Genomic DNA, 22,676 nt, shown 5'->3' on the forward strand with positions numbered 1-22,676 from the left:
TATTGATACTTTGAGGAATGGTTTTTACTATAAATCCTTCCAAGTTAAAGAGAAGATCCTCTTCTTGCACAATGATATCATGTCAATTGTGGTTGGACAGATAATGGATAAAGAAATTACTAATAATATCGAAAAGACATGATACCAAAGATCACCCCCTGCCAATTTTGATAAATACAACTCTAACTTAAATCAGTTGCATGATATTGGGCGGCCAATAAGAGATCTTTCCCACACTATGGCTGGAATCTCGAATTTGAATTCAATCATATTAAATCTGATCCGTTTATAATCGGATCAAATATGGATTTATCTCTATCCGATCCGATGTAATACGATTTAAATATATATGTTCATACATACTTAAAAAGTATATTATATCTATCATTGAAGTTGTTCTTAATGTTGCATTTTCACCAAATTGTCATTTGTTCAAATTATAATGTTTTATACAAGTAATATTCAATTCATTTTATTAATAAAATATATTGTTAAAGTCATTTTTAATTCATCTTATTAATAATATATAATATTTTGGTTATTTTTAGTCTTATTTATTTATATTATTTAATATCCGATTATAATCCCAATTCGATTCAAATCTGCCAGATATTATATTAACAAATAAAATTAGAATATGCCTATATCCGATTCGATCAGATCCGTTTGCAACCCTACCCTCTCCGGTCGAGAGTACACCGGATTTAGAGCCAAAATGTTGGGAATTATATGAAATTTTAGATAGTTGTGGTAGTAAAGTAACATTACTGATGGAAGAGGGGTTTTTTCGAGTTTACCCTTTTAACAGGATTCGGAGGGAATCTACATAGTAGAGGCGCCGTTAACTAAAATTAATTAGTCTAGAATCTAGACTCTAGAAGATGTGTGGCCGACCGGACCCGGTCCAGGGGGGTATAATTCCCTTCCCTCCATCTCTCAAACTCCGCAAACGCTACATAGCTAAACCATTCCTTTTTATTATTTGTCAACCATTTAAACAGTAACAGCTAAAGAAATGGCGGGTGGATTCTCTCCAAAAGTGCTGTGCTTTCGCTTTCCCTTTTTATCTGTCTTTGTAGCATTTGCACTTTGGAACCACTCGTTCACGAGATATCCATGAATGAGCCTCTTTAAATTCATCGTCATCTGATTCCGCATTTGTTTGTGTTTGTGAGAGTCTGAGAGGGAGAGGTGTATGTATGCTATGCTTTGAACCAACTTCGCAAAAATACAAACTAAAACCTCTAACTCCAAGTAAAGAGAGGAGACTCAGAAGAGATAAACCCCATTAATATGCTCTATGCTTTCTATTTTATCTGACTTATCTCTTAACTCTTCTTCTCCAATCCATCCTCCTTTTTTTTTCCTCCTCTTCTCATGCGGACATTGATTTGTGGTAGCTGGCATACCAGCTTCAAAGCTCTTCATGCTTTTAAAACATAAAACAACTCCAATTCTCTCTTCCTCTCTTGTTTCTCTTTTCGATTTCATTAGTCCACTCTCCTCAGAACCCATGAAACTCCATCCCTTCTCCTTCAAAATCCATGTCCTTAAATCAGCTTCTTCTCTGCCTACGGACAATTTGAATTATGGGAAGAAAAAGCTCTAGTTAAATTTTTTCAAGTCGGCGAGGAATGGCAACGACTTGTTTCCGGCCACGCTGGCTTCGAAAACAAAAGAGCAAGCCCCTACCTTTTCCCTTCACGTCAAGCACTCTAAACTCCGACATGGAGAACTTAGAAAAGAAAAGATTTGACAGTTTAGAGTCGTGGTCGATGTTACTGGAGTCCGATAACGTTGAGGCATCGAAGGAAGAAAAGGAGGAATGGACGGCAGATCTATCCCAGCTGTTTATAGGAAACAAATTCGCTTCTGGTGCTCACAGCAGGATTTACCGTGGAATTTACAAACAGAAGGCGGTTGCGGTGAAGATGGTCAGGATCCCAACCCATGACCAGGAGACCCGCAATTTGCTAGAGAAGCAGTTCAAATCTGAAGTTGACTTGCTTTCGCGTCTTCTTCATCCCAATATCGTGCAGGTTCGTTAGGATAAGCTCCATTTCGAGGAAAAGCTACCACGTTACCGCTTGAAAGTTGAAATTTTAAAATGATATTCTGTCTTATTTGCAATATGTTTTCTATTTCTCTAATAAGCGAAGATACAGAAATTCTCCTGCTACAATTTCCTCTACATAAAACCATTCACCCGTTTACAATTTAAGGGTTTGTGGTCAATGGTTCCTAAATACCACAATCCTATATTGGACTTTCTTGCTCTTATTTGTTATTTTTTTTGCAACTTTGAACTGTTATGCTTATTACAAACTTGTTCCTTTATTTCTAATTCTGAGAATCTATCCTCTTTATTTTTCCCTGATTATCTTAGACCAATTAAACTCAAGTTACCCATTTGGAGTTAACATAATCTAAGATTTTTTTCAGTTACATTTTTGAGCACGACTATAGGCCAGTAACAGAACTTTATTGGTTTTTAAGTTATTTACGTTTCTATGGTAAATAAATTGTTTCTACTGTAGCTAAACCCAAGTTACCCATTTGGAGTTAACATAATCTAAGATTTTTTTCAGTTACATTTTTGAGCACGACTATAGGCCAGTAACAGAACGTTATTGGTTTTTAAGTTATTTACGTTTCTATGGTAAATAAATTGTTTCTACTGTAGCTACAGTAGTCCGAACCAGTAAGGAGAAGAAGAAAGAGAAGAGGAGAAGAAGAAAGAGAAGAGAAGAAGAAGAAGATGAAAGAACTGTCGAACTTGATAGCTAAACCCTATCAGTCGACCTCTTAATAGTGATTAGGCTTCTAATTAAATGTACAAGGACTTAACTGCCCTTACTTAAGTATGGGACAGAGAACCTCTAATAAGACTGCCACATAAGTTCATAACTTAACCAAGGTGAGATGACTAATCTACCCTTATTCGGCTAACTCTAACACTCCCTCTCAAGCTGGAGAATATATATCATATAATCCCAGCTTGTTACATATATAGTTCATTCTCCCTGAGCTTAAGGCTTTTGTAAACAAATCTGCCCACTGATCACCTGAGCTTACATGTTCTGTGCTTATCTCTCTAGTAAGAACCTTCTCCCTCACAAAGTGGCAATCAATCTCTATGTGCTTTGTTCTCTCATGGAAAACAGGGTTGGATGAGATATGGAACGCAGCTTGATTGTCACAGTACAACTTCATAGGTTTATCCATGTGGAACCCGATTTCTTGTAGGAGATTCCTCAACCACACTAATTCATATGTAGTGTGTGCCATGGCTCTGTACTTGGCTTCAGCACTGCTTATAGCCACAACCGTCTGCTTTTTACTCTTCCACATCACAAGATTTCCTCCAAGAAATGTGCAGTAACCTGTAGTAGATCTTCTATCAGACACAGACCCCGCCCAATCTGCATTCGTGTACCCAACTACTTCAAGTTTTCCTCCTGGTTTATACAATAGCCCACGACCCGAAGCTCCCTTCAAATATCTTACAATTCTAAGAACTGCATCCCAGTGAGATATACGAGGGTTCTGCATAAATTGGCTCACCACACTGACTGCAAAGGAGATGTCTGGTCTCGTGATAGTCAAATAGTTCAGCTTCCCCACTAGTCGTCTATACCTTCCAGGATCATCAAATATTCTCCATGTATCACCGCTCAACTTAACATTTGGTTCCATAGGAGTCTCAGCCGGTTTTGCACCTAACAGTCCTGTTTCGTCCAATAGATCGAGAACATATTTTCTTTGGCACAGGTTTACACCTTGTCTTGATCTAGCAACTTCTATACCCAAGAAATACTTCAATGTCCCAAAGTCTTTTGTTTGAAAATGATTTTGCAGAAAAACCTTGAGTTTGTGGATCCCCAATTTGTCACTGCCAGTTATGACAATATCATCCACATAGACCACTAATAAAATCTTTCCAGCTTCTGAGTCATAGCTGAACACTGAGTGATCAACCTGGCATTGTTTCATTCCAAAATTTTTCACCACTTCACTAAACTTCCCGAACCAAGCACGAGGCGATTGTTTCAACCCATAAATTGCCTTTTTCAGTCTGCACACCTTACCAGCCTCCCCCTGAGCAACAGACCTAGGTGGTTGCTCCATATATACCTCCTCTATAAGGTCACCATGAAGGAAGGCATTTTTTATGTCAAGTTGAAATAAGGGCCAATCATACATAACTGCCAGGGAAATTAACACACGGGCAGAGCTAATCTTAGCCACTGGAGAGAAGGTCTCCATATAGTCCACTCCATACAACTGTGAATACCCTTTAGCAACAAGTCTGGCTTTCAAACGCTCCACACTACCATCTGGCAAGTATTTAACAGTATACACCCATTTACAACCCACAACATGCTTACCAGGGGGAAGAGTAGTGAGCTCCCACGTGTGAGTATGTTGAAGAGCAGAGAGTTCCTCCTCCATTGCCTGCCTCCACCTAGGTGAACTAAGAGCCTCTTGGACATTGTTAGGTATGGAAATAGATGACTATAGTGAACCAAACTGGCGATGTGAGGCGGAAAGGCGAGATACTGAAACAAAATTGGAAATGGGATGGAGAGTAGAACTACGTTTACCTTTCCGTAAGGCAATGGGTAAGTGAAGTCCTGAAGGTTCAGCAACAGGAGCAACGACAGGATCCACGAACAAGGTAGAAGTTGGAGGAGGGGCCGGTGTCGTTCGACGTGTAGACACTTGCCGAATTGGTGGTCGTTCAGTAGGAATCTGTACTGGATGAGATGACGAGTCAACTTCAACAGGAACACCCGGAACGGGATCACTGACCGGAAAAGGAAGAGGAAGTAAAGGTGGAGACGAAGATGCTTCAGTTCCTGAGAAGAAGGGAACAGACTCTAAAAAGGTGACATCAGGACAAACATAGCACTTCCGAGTAATGGGATTATAACACTTGTACCCTTTTTGAGTCCGAGAGTAGCCAAGAAAGACACACTTAATGGAGTGTGCATCCAATTTGTTTATTCCAGGACTCAGATTGTGAACAAAGCACACACAGCCAAAGATACGAGATGTTAATGGAAAGGGAGACAAGGTGGGAAACAAGATAGAGAAGGGAGGCCGACCATGAAGAATAAAGGAGGGCATCCGATTAATGAGCAAACACGCAGTAAGTACAACATCACTCCAAAACCGTTTAGGAACACTCATATGATGAAGAATAGACCAAGCTGTTTCAAGGAGATGACGGTTCTTCCGTTCAGCCACCCCATTTTGTTGAGGAGTGGATGCACAAGAAGTTTGATGAATGATGCCATGCTGTTCTAAATACTGTTGAAAGGAAGTTAGAAAATATTCACGACCATTATATGAACGAAGAACTTTGATTGGAACACCAAATTGTGTACGTATTTCAGCATGGAATTTTTGAAAAATGGAAAATAATTCACTCCTTTCTTTCATTAAATAAATCCATGTCATTTTGAACAATCATCAATAAAAGTGACAAAATACTTGTAACCATTATAAGATTCTATTTTGATCGGGCCCCAAACATCTGAATGAACCAAAGAAAAAGGACTCAACATACGACTTTCAACTCTAGGACTGAAGGAAACACGACAATGTTTCCCAAACTGACACGACTCACACTGTAACACTGACAAATGACTCAAAGACGGAACTAGTATCTTGAGTGCCTTGAGAGAAGGATGCCCCAGTCGACAATGCCACTGTAGAGGAATGAGTGAAGTCTGAAGTGCAACTGACGATCCACCACCGTCAAGGTAATACAATCCACCAGCTTCATGCCCCCCACCAATCTTCTTCCCCGTCCTGAGATCCTGAAAAACACAAGAGGAAGGGAAAAAAATAACAGAGCAGTTAAGAGTCTTGGTTAATTTACTAACAGACATAAGATTGAATGGAAACTTAGGGACATATAGAACAGATGATAAAGAAAGAGAAGCCATGTCAACATTGCCAACACCACAGATGGGAGAGGAGGAACCATTGGCAAAGGTAACAGTTTGAGATGTGGAAGTTTCAGAGAGAGAAGAGAACACACCTGGAGTCCCGGTCATGTGATCAGAGGCTCCAGAGTCAATAATCCAAGGAGAGGTTTTAGATGACAGGCAAGTTATACCTGAGTGGGCAAGAGTAGTAGTAGTGTGCTGTGAAGTGGACTGAAGGAACCGCTCATACTCATCACGCGGTACACTCACCATCTCCCTTCCGGAAACAGATGTAGATGTGGAAGGAGTTAGGTCTGCCTGTTGATTATCACTGACATCAATCCCACCAGCAATAGCATGATTGGCCCATTTAGAGGGAGGGCGGCCATGAAGATCATAACAGAAATTTACGGAATGTCCTTCCCTGCCACAGTGGGTACACTTCCTTGTAGAGCTGCCTTTTTCTTTACCACGGCCTCCCCCTAAGTCACGACCACCACCACGGCCAAATATGGAACCACCATGACCTCCTCGAGAGGCATGTCCTCCCCCTTTTGTACCACGTCCACCTCCTCTGGCTGTTACAAAAGCTGATCTATCAGACTATGTGGGATTCTCTATCTATCCCAAAGAAATCCTGCGGAGCCGAGCAAACACTTCCTCAAGTGTAGGAAGGGTAGAGCCCCCCAATATTTGGGCTCTAACTGGTTCATACTCTGATTTCAACCCCACTAAGAACCTTGTGACATCTAGTTGTTCCCTCTGTTGTTGCTGAACTTTAACATCTGGAGTGAGAGGATGATAGACATTGAGTTCATTTATGAGGTTCTTCATACTGGCATAGTACTCTTCTAGGGTTTTATTTCTTTGTTGCAGACCAAAGTACTCCTGATAGAGCTGATATACCCTTGTAGTATTATCTTGCCCAGAATACAGCTTCTTGGCATGTTCCCATATGTCCTTAGCTGTATCTAAGAACATGAAGTTGGCACTTATTTTGGGTTCCATACTGTTCCATAGCCATGTCATGATTTGAGCATCCTCCTGTTCCCAATCATCAAACCCTGGAGAGTCAGCCGGTGGTTTATCTTTTTTCACATGCTTCACTTTTCTCTTTGCCTTGAGAAAAACTTCCACTGACTTGGCCCATGGAACATAGTTCTCACCATTCAGTTTAATTGAGGTCATCTGTACACCTAAATAGTCAGAGGAAATCACCACACTAGGTTTTTGATCACTATAGGCATCTCCCATTGCTGCCATGATACTCTTTCAATGCTGCCTCTAATCTGAATTCTCAATCACCAACTAAGTGCTGTTGTCAAGAGTTTGATGTTCCAGAACCTACAGCGGTCCCTAAACACAATGATAGATATACACGCCTTTGTTCTTATCCACACCACTACTGATTTCACAAAAAAAAAACACAGACTACACTGACATTAATTCAGCACTTACTAACCACATGCAAGCTCTCTTACAACTACTCAACAGAGTTTGTGCATTACAAGCACCACCACAACTACTTAGCAAAAATTCAACTAGCTGTCACACCACTACTGCTGTCAAGAGTTCGTGCATTACAAGCACCACCACACAGCCATAGCTGTCATACACAATACAGACCTGCTTTAACGCTTTTAAGAGGGCACCACAAGACCAACAAAAACTCAACTAGTACCATTGCATTACACCTTGCACCATTCGGCCACCTACAGTAGCAGCCCTTACACCATTTGGTCATTGTAAACACAGCCTGTTCTTGGATTTTTTCCAAGAACCAGGGCAACAACCAACTTAGTTCTCTAGGTTCTGGTCAGTCCTCTCAAGTTCTTGAAGATTTTCAACCCAGAAATACCAACAACACACAGAGAAGAGATAACCAACCTTCGTTTGAGAGCTTCAGCCAACCATTCACTACTGAAGTTGTTTTCTTAGGAAAGGAGGTTCTGTGCACCAGAAAAAAGAAGAGCTGTGATGTTTCAGGCCTGGGACGTACCACTTTTCTCCATTGACAGCCCAGAGAAGAAAAGGAGAGAACTGAAGCACGAACTGAAACAGGTCACGAACTGAAGTTGTCACGCTCTGATACCATGTTTCTACTGTAGCTACAGTAGTCCGAACCAGTAAGGAGAAGAAGAAAGAGAAGGAGAAGAAGAAGAAGAGAAAAAGAAGAAGATGAAAGAACTGTCGAACCTGATAGCTAAACCCTATCAGTCGACCTCTTAATAGTGATTAGGCTTCTAATTAAAATGTACAAGGACTAAACTGCCCCTACTTAAGTATGGGACAGCGAGCCTCTAATAAGACTGCCACATAAGTTCATAACTTAACCAAGGTGAATTGACTAATCTACCCTTATTCGGCTAACTCTAACATAAATAATCAAATTGTAGCAGGACTAACAAGTTGGAAACAACCAATAATAGAGAATTGGAGCCCTCTGGAAGCTAGTTGGTTAAAATTGAATTTTGATTGGTGCAGCCTTGTCAACCCGGGTGAATCTATAGGAGGTATGATAAGGGATGAAGTAGAATACTGCTTAGTTTATTGTGACCAGCAGGGCATGGTAAATCTTTAAGGGCTGAAATATTGGCTGTAGTTCAAGGCTTAAAGTTGTGGGCATTGAATAAATGGAGAAACATATTTATAGAGGGGGTATTGTCGACTAGTCAATTTATGGGTGAGTATAGAAAAAGTGGCTGAGTGGCTCCTTGGAAATTCATTTTCATAGTTAGAGAAGCTCAGACATTAGGAAAAAGTCTGAATTGCTTGTTCAGATGGATTCTATTGTCAGCAAATGAGCTAGCTGATGTCCCAGCTAAATCTGGGGTGTCAAGGTAAAGTCTGGTTTGGAGAAGTCTGGGATCTGGAGATGATTTGTAAATGGTCATGATGAAAAAGAGAATAGCTGGGTCAGCCTAAAGCTGTTCTATTCTTGTTCCTGCTATCTATGTTTTGGATGGCATGCTTTATTCTGATAAGGAATGTCCTTCATTCTGTATTTCTGTTGATTCATCATTGTCATCATCATCCAAGCCTTATCCCAACTATATGGGGTTGGCCACATGAATCCTGTTTTGCCATTCCGTTCTGTTTAATGCCAAAATCAGGATCCATGATCAAGAGACTTCGGCAAAAGTTTTAGTACCAGCTGCTAACCTGACAAGCTCTCCTTTATCTGGGCTTGGGACTGGCGATGTAGGACAAACTTACACTGGCAGAGTTTCATTATGTTGTCAATAAATACACACATACAATAAATAATTTAATAAGTGAATAAGTCTGTTTTGATTGCCTGGTTTTTGATTTATGGATTTCTATTTTGTTCTGTCAGCCACACATGAATTTAATAAGTGAATAAGTCTGCACTAATTGTTCTGTCAGCCACACGTTAATAAGTGAATAAGCTTGAATTTAGTTCCTTGATAGCTTTAGACCAATTAGTGAAGGCATGCCATTTGGAACTTGTAAAAATTGTACTTTCTGGAGATTTTTTGTCACAACATTCTTCTGTAGACCCTTCACCTCCTTATCATATGGAACTTTGGTGCCAAGCATATTCTTATGTGCTATTTTAATAATATAATGCTTGGTACACGAGTTCCATATGATTAAGGTCTTATCTGGCATCTGTTATTAGAACATGGTGCCATATCCCTGAAGAATCTGGCGGGGTCCTGAAGGTTCCTTGATTAAGGTTAGCAAGCATCCTTTTGGCTCACAGAGATTCAATTATAGGAGTCCCTAAGGCTCAGTTTGGGAAGATTATAAATACAAATATGTATGGTGCAAATATGAGGTTTAGAAATACAGTATACAAGGTTTATACTGTACATATTTGTATTTGTACTCTGAAAATGCAAATATGTTCATTGCAAAACCTTGTATATGGTATCTATAAACCTTGTATTTGTACTGTACATATTTGTATTTGTACTCTTCCCAAACTAAGCCTAAAGTATTTCCGTACTTGATGTACACATTGCAATCCTTCATTTTTCAATTCCAGTTCTCCTCTCAAACAGCAGATAAATATTCTGCCAGTTAAGAATACCATCTGCTCTCCATCCCCAGGCCAGACCAACAATTGTTGCTTATCTTTTCAATGTTACAAGTAGTCTTTTGTAGTGTCCTGAAAATTCCAGCTGAATATGTTTAGTATGAAAACAATGTGGATATTACAAGTTCTTATATTTTTTTCATGTAAAGGAACTTATCCAAGTTGTCCTTCATTATCTTATTTGATCTTGTTTATGTGAAAGATGGCCTGGAGCTTTCTTTAAAACTAGCCAGAGATGAGGTATCCAGTAGTGAATTTAGAAGTTTCCTATGCTGGAGTTCTAAAATATTTTGGGAAATTGATTGTGTTTAACAGTTTAACCATGAATAGAACAACCTTGTCAAGTTTGTACATTTTTGGAAAGGTAAAGTATAATTTATTACTTAACATATACACATATACAAATATAGTCTATGTACAACTAGATTCTATATATTGGACACCATAATGAATAAGCAAAAAGAGTCATCTTAGATCTGTCTATGCAACATATACATCTTCATGATACTGAAGAAAAAATTTACATCTTGATGATATGCATGAAAGTAATGAATTGCAATTTCTTGTGTTTTTTATGATTTATCACAAAGGACTAACCCTAAATGATTTTCACTTTTTAAAATGTTGGACTTTTTTTTTGTTTTGTTTTGTGACAGAGGTGATGTCACCCTTCTTTTACAGTTCATTGCAGCTTGTAAAAGGCCTCCCGTGTACTGCATCATCACAGAGTACATGTCTCAAGGAACTCTTAGGATGTATCTCAACAAGAAGGAACCTTACTCCCTCTCAATTGAAACAATTTTAAGGTTAGCTCTTGATATCTCTCGAGGCATGCAATACCTTCACTCACAAGGAGTGATTCATAGAGACCTGAAGTCCAACAATTTACTCCTGAATGATGAGATGCGGGTTAAGGTGGCAGATTTTGGTACTTCATGTTTGGAAACACAGTGCCGAGCATCTAAAGGAAACATGGGTACTTACCGTTGGATGGCCCCAGAGATGATCAAGGAGAAACAATATACTAAGAAAGTTGATGTATATAGCTTTGGCATTGTGCTTTGGGAGCTCACAACAGCGCTGCTTCCATTTCAAGGAATGACCCCTGTGCAGGCAGCATTTGCAGTCTCAGAGAAGGTAACTTGCTTTTCTGCGATCAGAATTTACTGGCCTTATTGCTATGTGGTTAGTTGATGTCTTTCTGTTCTTGGGTAATTGATGTGTTTGACAACTTTTGGTATTATCTATCTTTGTTTTGGTGATGAAATCTTTACTTTTCCTTGTTGCTTTTTGCAAATATTAATATATCCTATTTAGATCGCTTCTAACATTATGCTGTTTCTATCATATTTATAAGATATCCAAGGTATTTATAGGTAGACCATAGGGACTTCAAACCATGTCCTTCTAGTACATGCGTTGAGCAGGGGTGGAACTATAACTATTCAATCTGTAGTCTTTTCTTCATAGAACTACTGAACAGATTGATCACTCAAAAATTTTCTGTTTGGTTGATCTTGTAGCCTAAGAAATCTAAATGGGATAATCCACTTCAGGTTATGTGTATATTACAAAGATATGTTACACTTTTTAACATTTTGATGAGTGGGAGTTTGATTAAAATTTTCTCTCTGGTTGGCCTCTCTTGGGTCACCCCTTGGCACATTCTTGATTTTTTTGGCAAAGGAGGTGTGGGGGCTTGGGTAAAAGGGGAAAAGTTTTCTGGAATCTTATCCCTCATGCAGTTATATGGGGAATTTGGGAAGAGAGGAATCTTACAATCTTCGAAAATAGGTTCAGGTTGCCTCAGGAAATTCAATCTAGAATTGTCAATCTGTGCAAATCCTGGGCCTCAATCTGTAGAGAATTTGCTGGCTTCTCTTGGATTGACCTTGACAGAAACTTATCTCAACTCTTATCTTCTTCTCCAGTGGTGCAGCATCAGTGCAGACCTTTGTGCTGCAACTCCACAGAATTAAGATTATTCTTTGATGGCAGCTCATTAGCCCTGGCCCTGCTGGTATTGGGGGGTCATAAAGTCCTTTAAGGGCGATTTAATTTGAGTTTACAGTGGTCCAATAGGTGAAGCCAGCTCTGTGAAAGTAGAGCTCCTTGCTGCTCTTACAGGATTATGTAGTGTTGTGGGACTTGACAGTGTGGGCCTTGGCCCATTTGTGTTATGTCTTCCTATTTCTTGTTGGGCTATACTTATGTTATTAAGTGTTAATGAACTTGGGCTTCCTTATTTTATGTTACTCCATCCCTTACTAATGGGGGGTAAAGTTGTAATCTTATGTGTTTTAGTGTTGCCCTAATATAAATATCAGTTTGATGGGCTGGATAGAGTTAAGCTGTCCTATTCTAAATTTCTTCTTCTTCTTGAATCAGAATACAAACATGGTATCGGAGCATCAAGTCGATCTCATTCTGCTGGCCTATCTTCTTCACCTCATCTTTCGTCTTAAGTTTTCTCTTTTATTGTTGGATTAACAAGGAGTTTTTCAGCTGGTTGTGGTTGGCTGAAGGTTTTTTGGGGTTTGTCCTTGGAAAAACTCCAAGGAGACCCAGAATAGTTGCTGGTATGCCCAGGTAGGGCAAGAAACTGTAGAGTAGTCGTATGGACTACTAGAAAGACCTATTTAACAGGTCTAGCCACTGGACTTCCAGTAGTATCAGTCCAAGAGTTTGGTTCACAGTCTAGCCAAGCTTGTTTGGGAAGCTTGAGTAAAGGGGAGTGCTGTTAGTTCTTTTCTCTTGCTGTTGTTCTGAGTTCTGCTAAGGTAGTAGTCGACTACTAAGAAATCTCTTCGTGTAGTAGTCGACTACTAACAGCAGGTTACTGTTAGTAGTCAACTACTAAGAAATCTTTTCGTCTAATAGTCGACTACTAACAAGTAGCAGTCGACTACTTGCTACAGGGTATTACTTCGAGTGAGTTCATAATGTCTTCCAGTACTAGTGAGGTATCCTCTGGAGGCTCTAGGACTGTTGACAATGTTATTCACCTTGGAAATCCTATGGTGCAAATTGCTAATGTGAAGCTAGATGAATACAACTATAGGGAATAGGCCATTTCGACAAGATGGTCCATAGTGAGTCATGGACCACAAAGGCTACATCGATGGGAATATTAAGGAGTCCAAGGAAGATGAACCAAATTATAGGACTTCGTGTAGGGAAAATGCAACTGTGGTGTCATGGTTGATGACTTCTATGACTCTCAAAATTGCGAGGACTGTTCAACATTATACAACAACCTACAAGATTTGGGAGAAACTGTACAACACTTATGGTTAAAAGAAAAATATAGCAAGGATTTACAGGCTAAATCAAGACATCTTTCGTTTGACTTAAGGGGACTTGATTGTAGCAACTTATTTTGCTACATTAGAAGGCTTATGGGAAGTGCTCGATCGCCATTTAGTTCTTGAGTGGGATGGCACCAATGACAAAGAAAGGCATGACAAGCAAATTGAAGAAGGAAGAATATTCAAGTTCCTACCTGGTTTGGATCACTCATATGAAAGCATTAGAGCTCAAATTTTGGGGAGAGATGAACTTCCAGGTTTGCATCATGTGTTCTACCTGACTAGGAAATGAGGAGATGAGGAGGAAAGAAAGGGGAATCGGTGTTCCACTTCAATCTAGTGAGCAGTTTACACTTGTTTCCAGCACCTCCAGGGGTGCGAAAAGGACTGATAAGAAGAACTTGAAGTGTTCACATTGTGGGGGAGAGAGGTATGTTAAGGATACTTTCTGGATTCTCCATCCACACTTGAAACCAACAGCATTGAGGAAGGGCAAGAAGCCAAACAAGGGTCCCAACTACAGTTCAGGCTATGTTGCCAACCCAAATGTTATAGATGGAGATTCTAAAGGCAACGGTACCAGCTCTTCCAAAGTGGGACAAACCACTACTTCACCAAATAGCTTCCTAGAGTTCACAGCCGTAGAGGTAGATATCCTCAACTGGGCTATGGCTTGGTTGAAACAATCATCCATTGCTTCCTCCCAATTTGCAAAGACAGGTATAACAACTTCCCTTAGTGTTATTTAGTCATCTTCATCAAAATCTTGGGTTATTGACTTAGGATTCTCTGAGCACATGACAAATTCATCTTCTTTATTCACTTCTTACAATCTCTCATCTGGGCATGATAAGGTAAAGATTTTTGATGGTTCTCTTTCCATTGTTTCTGGAAAGGGAGACATTCAACTAAGAAAGGGAATTCTTATCAAACCTGCCCTACGTCTTCCAAACTTCACCACTAATTTACTTTTAGTCTAAAAAATAATCAAAACCCTAGATTGTGTTGTAACCTTTTTTCCCACTCATTGTGTTTTCTTGGACCAGCTGACGTGGCAAACGATTGGGAGTGGTCGTGAAGTTAGTGGCCTCTACTACCATGATGATGATGCCAACTCAATTCTAAAGGCTTCTACTAGTGGTAGCAGTAACAAGAAGCCAAACACAATCCTTTTCACTTGGCATGCTAGATTAGGTCATATGTCCTTCTCATTGTTGAAAGTTCTGTTACCAGAACTCTTTGAAAATGTATTTGTTTAAAGTCTAATTTGTGATGTGTGCTAGTTGGCAAAACACTGTAAGGCAAACTATCTAAGTTCTATTAGTAATGTTACTACCTTTTTTGATTTAGTTCACTCTAATGTGTGGGGTCCTTCACCCATTGTTTCTATGGATGGCTATCACTATTTTATCAGTTTTATTGATTACTTCTCGTGGTGTACTTGGGTTTATCTTATGAAAGAATGTGAGAAAGTTTCTAGAATCACTATGATGTTTTGTAAGATGGTTGGAACCCACTTTGAAAAGAAAGTTAAATAATTCAGATCGGACAATGCAGCTGAATACTTTAAAAACACTTTGAACACTGAAAGCTAAACTACTGTAGCCGAAGTAGCAGAAAGGAGAAGAAGAAGAAGAGATGCTGGAATGTCGAATTTACCTAGCTAGTCGACCATGTTATTATTTATATTTGAATGTAGTACAAGATATAAGTAATTACTGGAACGCCCCTGATTAGTGATGGGACACCCAGTAACTTAAAACATTAAATAAGCTTAGGCCCATTAACACAAGCCCAGTTATAGAATAGCTTGAACTTAAGTATGGGCTAATAAGAACTCTTATAAGCCGAACACTCATATAAAGAGACATCATTCAACATTCTAACACTCCCCCTCAAGCTAAGCATGGATATCAATCATGTTTAGCTTGCCAAGTATGTCCCTGAACTTTGTTGTTGCCAGCCCTTTAGTCAATACATTTGCAATTTGCATCTCTGATGGAGTATAAGGCACACAGAGTTCTCTTGAAACAATTCTCTCTTTGACAAAGTGTCGATCAATTTCAAGATGTTTTGTCTTGTCATGCTGCATGGGATTGTTGGCAATGTTGATTGCAACTTTATTATCACAATACAGCCTGAGAGGATCCTCAGCCTTAATACCAAGCTCATTAAGAAGAGTTCTGAGCCATAAGAGTTCAGCCACCTTGTGTGCCATAGCTCGGTATTCTGCTTCTGCACTTGATCTAGCCACAACATTCTGCTTCTTACTGCGCCATGTGACTAGGTTCCCTCCCACAAATGTACAATATCCCGAAGTTGATTTTCTGCCTCCCACAAAACCAACCCAATCTGCATCAGTATAAGCTTCAATTTCAATTCTATTGTTTTTCCTGAAGAGAATTCCCTTTCCTGGGCAAGTCTTCAAGTACCTGAGAATCCTTTCAACTGTTTTCATATGAGGGATCTTTGGAGAGTGCATAAATTGACTGACAACATTCACAACATAAGCAATATCTGGCCGAGTGAGGGATAAGTATATCTGCTTCCCTACCAATTTTTGGTATCTCTCTCTATCACAGTAGTCCTCCCCTACTGATTCTTGCAGGCCATGATTCTGTTCTATTGGAGTATCTGCTGGCCTGCACCCCATCAAGCCCGTTTCCTCTAAGTAGAAGATCAAGACTGTAATCAGTCTTGAATCCTAAAAGGTTTTAGGTTTGCAAAACAGAAGAGAAAGTGAGAGAAAGGAGAGAGAATAGAAGAGAAACAAGAGAACACAAGTTGTTGAAAGGAGGGACTGATTCTTACTGATCTGCTGCCGCCACTCTCTTAATATTTATAGGTTATGTTTAGTACATAATGGAAAGGACACATCTGCCCTTGGTACTTACATAATAAATAAAGTAAATAAAAACTGAAATAAATAACAACTGAATTAACAAACTGACTCAAACTGACACTACCATAACTGAAACAAATAACTACACTGCTGTCCTACGAACATAGTGGGGACCACTGCAGTGGGGCCCACATTAGTGTTCTCTACACTCCCCTCAAGTTGGGAGTAGATATCTATCATGCCCAACTTGGATAGGTCTATCTCTAACTTCTTCCTTGGTACAACCTTGGTGAGGATATCCACGAGCTGCATATTAGATGTGATGTACGGAAGACACACTTCTTGTGATGTGACCCTTTCTCGCACAAAATGTCGATCAACTTCGATATGTTTAGTTCTGTCATGCTGCACTGGGTTGTGGGCTATATTAATAGCTGCCTGATTATCACAATACAACATTAAGGGCTTTTCATAGTTAATACCCAATTCTTCAAGTAGTGACCTCAGCCATAAGATTGCAGCCACTCCATTAGCCATTGACCTGTATTCCGCTTCAGCACTGGAGCGAGATACAACACTCTGCTTTTTACTCCTCAAAGAGACAAGGTTACCTCTCACCAGGGTACAATATCCAGAGGTAGACCTTCTGTCATCAACACTTCCAGCCCAATCGGCATCTGTATAGACTTCCACCCTCATGTGATTATTGTTCTTGAGCAATATACCTCTACCCGGGCATCTCTTCAAGTATGCTAATATTCTCTCTGCCGCAAGAAGGTGAGAAGTTCTAGGGGAGTGCATGTACTGTCTAACAACACTAACTGCATAGTTGATATCCGGCCGAGTGAGGCAGAGATATAGAAGATTTCCAACCAACCGTTGGAACATAACTTTGTCTTCAAGAGACTCCCCACCCTCTGCACTAATCTTGTGATTTTGTTCGATGGGTGTATCGGCCGGCTTAACACCCAACTTTCCATTTTCCGCCAACAGATTTAGAACATATTTTCTCTGAGAGATAAAAATCCCCTGCTTGGATCTAGCAACCTCAATACCCAAAAAGTACCGTAGTGTGCCAAGATCTTTCACCTCAAACTCTTGATGAAGGAGCTGTTTGAGGGATTCAATCTCATGATTGTCATTTCCTATCACCACAATATCATCAACATATACTGCTAGTAGTGTCAGAGAGGACTCCACCCTCTTGATGAATAGTGTATGATCTGATTGGGCCTGTACATAACCAAGCCTTCCAAGGGCTAATCCGAACCTATCAAACCAGGCTCTAGGTGACTGCTTCAAACCATACAATGCCTTGTTCAGTCGTTAAACCTTCTTACCTGTCTCTGTATCATAGAATCCAGGAGGCAACTGCATGTAAACCTCTTCTTGTAAGTCTTCATTCAGAAAGACATTTTTAACATCCATCTGAAACAGGGGCCAAGAATGATTTGCTGCAAGGGATAACAAAACTCGAATGGTGGTCATCTTGGCTACTGGGGCAAAGGTCTCCAAGTAGTCTATACCATAAGTCTGAGTGAACCCTTTTGCAATCAGCCGGGCTTTGTACCTTTCAATAGAGCCATCAGCATTATGGTTCACAGTGAACACCCATCTGTATCCCACCGGTTTCTTTCCTTTTGGTGGGTCAACCAGTGCCCAAGTATTATTCTTCAATAGGGCATCCATTTCGACTTGCATTGCATCTTTCCATTCTGGAATTGATAAGGCTTCTTGCACTATTCTTGGAATAGGGACATCGGCAATGGAAGTGAGATAGGACCGGTAAGATGGTGATAGACGATCATAGGATAAGAACTGTGAGATGCTGTGAGCTGTATAAGTGGTGCAATGTTGTTTCCCTTTGCGAATGGCAATAGGGAGATCAAGGTCATCCACAGGAGGGGAAGTGGCAACAGTGAGAGGTATCTCAGTAGGCTCTGGATCTGGAGGCGCAGAAGGAACTGGAGCTGGTTGGGACTGTCGAAGACTAGGATCAACCTGCCTGCATTGCCTGTGATAAACTCTCAACTCCGGCTCCCTCTGACCACCCTCACCACTACAACCTTCATTACCTAGTGGAATAGGCCCCACTTCCACTCTCACTGCTCTCCCCCTGAGGAAAGAAACTCAAAACAGCCCCACTCTCACTGCTCTCCCCCTGAGGAGAAACCCTAGGATAATAGGGTGTCTCCTCAAAGAAGGTGACATCCATGGAGACAAACCGTTTCCCTAAAACCGGATCATAGCAGCAATAACCCTTTTGAGTTTGTGCATAACCAAGGAAAATGCAGTTGGAGGCCTTAGGTTCAAACTTGAAATGATGAGGCCCGAGAAGCTGAACGAAACAGGTACAACCAAAGGTTTTAAGGGGAACAATGAACAACTCCTCGTCTAGGTATAGAAGGGAAAAGGGGGTTCTCATATCAAGGACCCGAGAAGGAACTTAAAAGACAAATGACCTAATCGGTTATGCCAAAGTATAACCGAACTCACAGACTGGGAAACAAAAGACTTCTTATCCACTGACTCCTCCCAACGAGAACTCTCTCCAAGTAGATAGATCCCGTTCGTCTCACGGCCAATCCCAATCACCTTCCTCGTTTCCAAATCCTGAAAAACACATCGGTCAGGGAAAAAGGTTATTGAACAGCTCATGTGTTTGGTAATACTACTAACTGAAAGCAGGTTAGTATCAAGCTTAGGAACATGCAAGACAGAAGATAAAGAGATAGTATCCGATAGCTTGATGTCCCCCTTGCCCGAAATGGGAACAAGAGAGCCATCAGCAATGGATACTCTATCTCGGCTAGAGGACAAGTGATAAGAAGTGAACAAAGATGGCAAGCTAGTCATATGGTCAGATGCACTTGAATCTATTACCCAACAGTGATTAGTATTACCTGGAGCTGAAGCATGGTAAGCTGAGGCTCGAGTACCTGAATGTGCAAATGCAGATGTGGCAGGAGTTGATGGTGACTGAGATGGCTGAGTTGAACTCCCAACTTCCTTTTCCAACTGTATGAGGGCAGCCCGAACAGCAGCTAAAGTCTCCAGGGATGTGCCTGATGAGGATGTTGAATCAGTGTTCACTGCCATATGAGCATTACCCTTCTTATTTCTTAGTTTTGCTGGGACCAAGTGAGGATGTAGCTTCCAACAAGTATCTTTTGTGTGCTTGGGTTTCTTGCAATGTTCACATACCGGATCCCGTTTATCTTCCTTCTTCTGGTCCCTTTCTAAGTCACCCCCTGGCTTGGGTTTAATAGCTGTCAAGGTTGGGAAAGAGGGCTGAGGCTGCATCATGACTTTCCTCCTGGTCTCTTCACTATGCACTAGGGAGTATGCTTGAGAAAGAGTCACACTATCTCTTGTCAATATCTGTTGTCGCACAATGTCATATTCTGAATTCAAACCAGCCAGAAACTCAAACACCCTATTCATCTCGACTTGCTTTCTGTGAGTCTGTGCATCTTTGGGACTCTCCCACTCAAGGGTCTCTAGATGGTCAATCTCATGCCACAAGGATTTCAAGGTAGAGAAGTAGACAAAAAATGGCTTCTCTCCTTGTTTAAGGCTGTTCACCTCACACTTCAGTTCATAGGCTCTAGCAACATTAATGGGTTGGGAATATGTTTCTTTCACAACATCCCATATCTTTTTGGCTGTCTTTGCCCACAAGTAATTTCGGCTGATATGTGGCTGCATAGAATTACACAGCCATGCCATAACTAAATAGTTCTCTTGAACCCACTTGGTGCATGTTGGGTCCTCCTTGGAAGGTTCTTTCACATCTCCCAAGAGGTAACCCAGTTTTCCCCTTTCTCCAATAGCCATCATGGTTGATTGCGCCCACTCCAAATAATTTGACCCATCAAATCTCATGGTTGTAATCTGAAACCCGGTTTCAGATACACTACCATAACCGTGGTTTCCAAAACTACTTTCTCCCTGACCCTTAAACTCCATCTTTGATCAAGATTCAGTGACTACAAATTGTTAGAGCAATTATACCAGAAAACAGAGTCAAACAAGTAAGTCTGAAATCTGATCCGAAACCAACACAAATCTGATATGATCTGAAATCAATCGCCTATCACAGTATATGCAAGAAATCAACTCAAATCTGATCTGAAATCAATCGGCATGCATAGTATCAGGCAACCATCAATCTGAGATGCTATTTCCTGAAATCACTACTGTGGGGCCCACTGTTGCGAGAGCAAAACTAGGGTTTCAACTGTAGGTCTGAAGTAAGTGCTCAGCTGCACTCTCCAAGCAGTCTGCACAAGTGGGACTTGTCGTAGGGCAGTATGAAACCCTAAAAACTAATCACCTTTGAAGAGGGGGGTTCGGCCCAATAGTCAAACCCTAGAAACAAACTTAAACACAGTTCAGCAAGCCAAATCCTAGAACAAACTTGAACACAGTTCGGCCCCTCTTTCTAGATAGGTCCAACCTATCTTGACTGATTGCAGTCTCTGAAACTCAGTAAAAAAAACTTACTTATGTACTTCGGTTTACTGTCTTCTAGGGTTACCTGAACCCTAACCTTCGTTGCCTCTTCCTGATTACCACCTCTCTGCAAGCTGCGGCAAGTCTTTAACTACTGCGACCTCTCCTGGTAATCTCCAAGATTCAGCCACCGAAAAACTTCTTCAAAGCTTCCAACCCTAGCTAGTCCTCATGTGGTCGGCTGGACTAGACACACATGAGAAGCCCTAGATAGGCTCTAATACCAAGTAGAAGATCAAGACTGTAATCAGTCTTGAATCCTAAAAGGTTTTAGGTTTGCAAAACAGAAGAGAAAGTGAGAGAAAGGAGAGAGAATATAAGAGAAACAAGAGAACACAAGTTGTTGAAAGGAGGGACTGGTTCTTACTGATCTGCCGCCGCCACTCTCTTATATTTATAGGTTATGTTTAGTACATAATGGAAAGGACACATCTGCCCTTGGTACTTACATAATAAATAAAGTGAATAAAAACTGAAATAAATAACAACTGAATTAACAAACTGACTCAAACTGACACTACTATAACTGAAACATATAACTACACTGCTGTCCTACGAATACAGTGGGGACCACTGCAATGGGGCCTACATCAGTGTTCTCTACACTCTAGGAGGTCAAGAACATACTTACGCTGACATATGTAGATTCCCTCTCTTGACCTGGCAACTTCAATCCCTAGAAAATATCTCAAATGACCCAAGTCTTTGATTTCAAATTTAGAAGCTAGAAACTCCTTCAGCCTTTTTATCTCTTCCAAGTCATTCCCGGTAATTACCATATCATCCACATAAACAATGAGTGCAGTAAGTTTGCTATCCTGTCTCCTTATGAACAAGGTATGGTCTGCACCACTCAGAGTGTACCCCACTTTCTTCATGGCCCCACAGAGCCTCTCAAACCATGCACGGGGAGATTGCTTCAACCCATATAATGCTTTCTTCAGTTTGCACACCTTTTTACCAAAGTCATAGCCTGGTGGAGGTTCCATAAATACCTCTTCATGAAGGTCAAGGCATTCTTCACATCCAGTTGATGAAGTTCCCATGAAAAATTTGCTTCTAGTGACAATAGAACTCGAATTGTGTTGAGCTTTGCTACTGGGCAAAGGTTTCTTTGTAGTCAATCCCCTCTTTTTGAGTAAACCCCTTTGCCACAAGTCTGGCCTTGTACCTTTCAATGGACCCATCCTCCCTGTGCTTTACAGTAAACACCCACTTGCACCCAACAGTGGTCTTCCCCTCTGGCAGATCCACTAAACACCCATAGCCTCTGAGTATCTAGAAGGAACACGCACAGAGGAAAGAGCAGACCCAAAGGAGTGATAAGCAGGAGATAAATGTGAGTAAGAAACAAAATCAGCAATGGGGTACCGGATGGTGCAAGAGCGGATAGGCTTACGGAGAGCAATAGGAAGATTCAAATCAGAAGTATGAGAGTTGGAATTACCTTGGATTGTAGAGACAGATTGATCCGAGTCCAACTGGTTGCTGCCATGAGGTTGAGGGCCCCTTCTTCTTCTGTTGTATGTAAGTATCTCTTTTTGTTGCCTACTGGAGCCTTCAGGAACATCTACAGCATCAGGAGAGGTGATCGGCACAGTGGGAGCCTCACTGGGTTGACCCGGAATGCCACAACAAGGAGTAGGAGGAGAGGATGGAAGACCCGAGGCAGATAGGGGAACAAAAAAGGAGGGAGAATGAGAATCCTCTTCCATCCCACTAGTCTCCCCCTGAAGAGGATTTTGAGAAGATTGAAAATAGGGTTCAGACTCAAAGAAGACCACATCTCTGGTGACATACTTTCTCTTGGAGACAGGGTCATAACACTTGTAACCCTTTTGTGTAAGAGAGTACCCCAAGAATATTCCCTTTGTAGCCTTAGGATCTGGCTTGGTCTTCTTTGGATCCTTCACATGTATGAAACATATACAGCCAAAGACCCGAGGAGGAAGGAAAGTCTGGAAGAGTGGGGCACAAAACAGAGAAAGGGGTTTTCATACCCAACACCTTAG

General features: G+C 40.8%; 1 protein-coding gene across 7 annotated transcripts in view; it reads left to right on the forward strand.

Annotated features, from left to right (window-relative positions):
• The first annotated feature begins 907 nt into the window (after window positions 1-907).
• HT1 (Protein kinase superfamily protein) overlaps window positions 908-22,676 on the forward strand; it is a 58,334-nt gene continuing 36,565 nt past the window's right edge. For 5 of the 7 annotated variants that reach the window (XM_088953733.1, XM_088953726.1, XM_088953757.1 and 2 more), the window contains exons 1-2: window positions 1,161-2,039; window positions 10,681-11,136. In XM_088953733.1, the coding sequence (XP_088809859.1) occupies window positions 1,635-2,039; window positions 10,681-11,136 (861 nt within the window). In that variant the 5' untranslated portion in view covers window positions 1,161-1,634. Of the gene's footprint in view, window positions 2,040-10,680; window positions 11,137-22,676 lie in introns of all 7 variants that reach the window. The other 2 variants (XM_088953746.1, XM_088953751.1) reach the window with 2 other exon arrangements.

Source organism: Nelumbo lutea, chromosome 1 (genome assembly GCF_056320005.1).
Source record: "Nelumbo lutea isolate HS-2025 chromosome 1, American lotus-T2T, whole genome shotgun sequence".
Classification (NCBI taxonomy): domain Eukaryota; kingdom Viridiplantae; phylum Streptophyta; class Magnoliopsida; order Proteales; family Nelumbonaceae; genus Nelumbo; species Nelumbo lutea.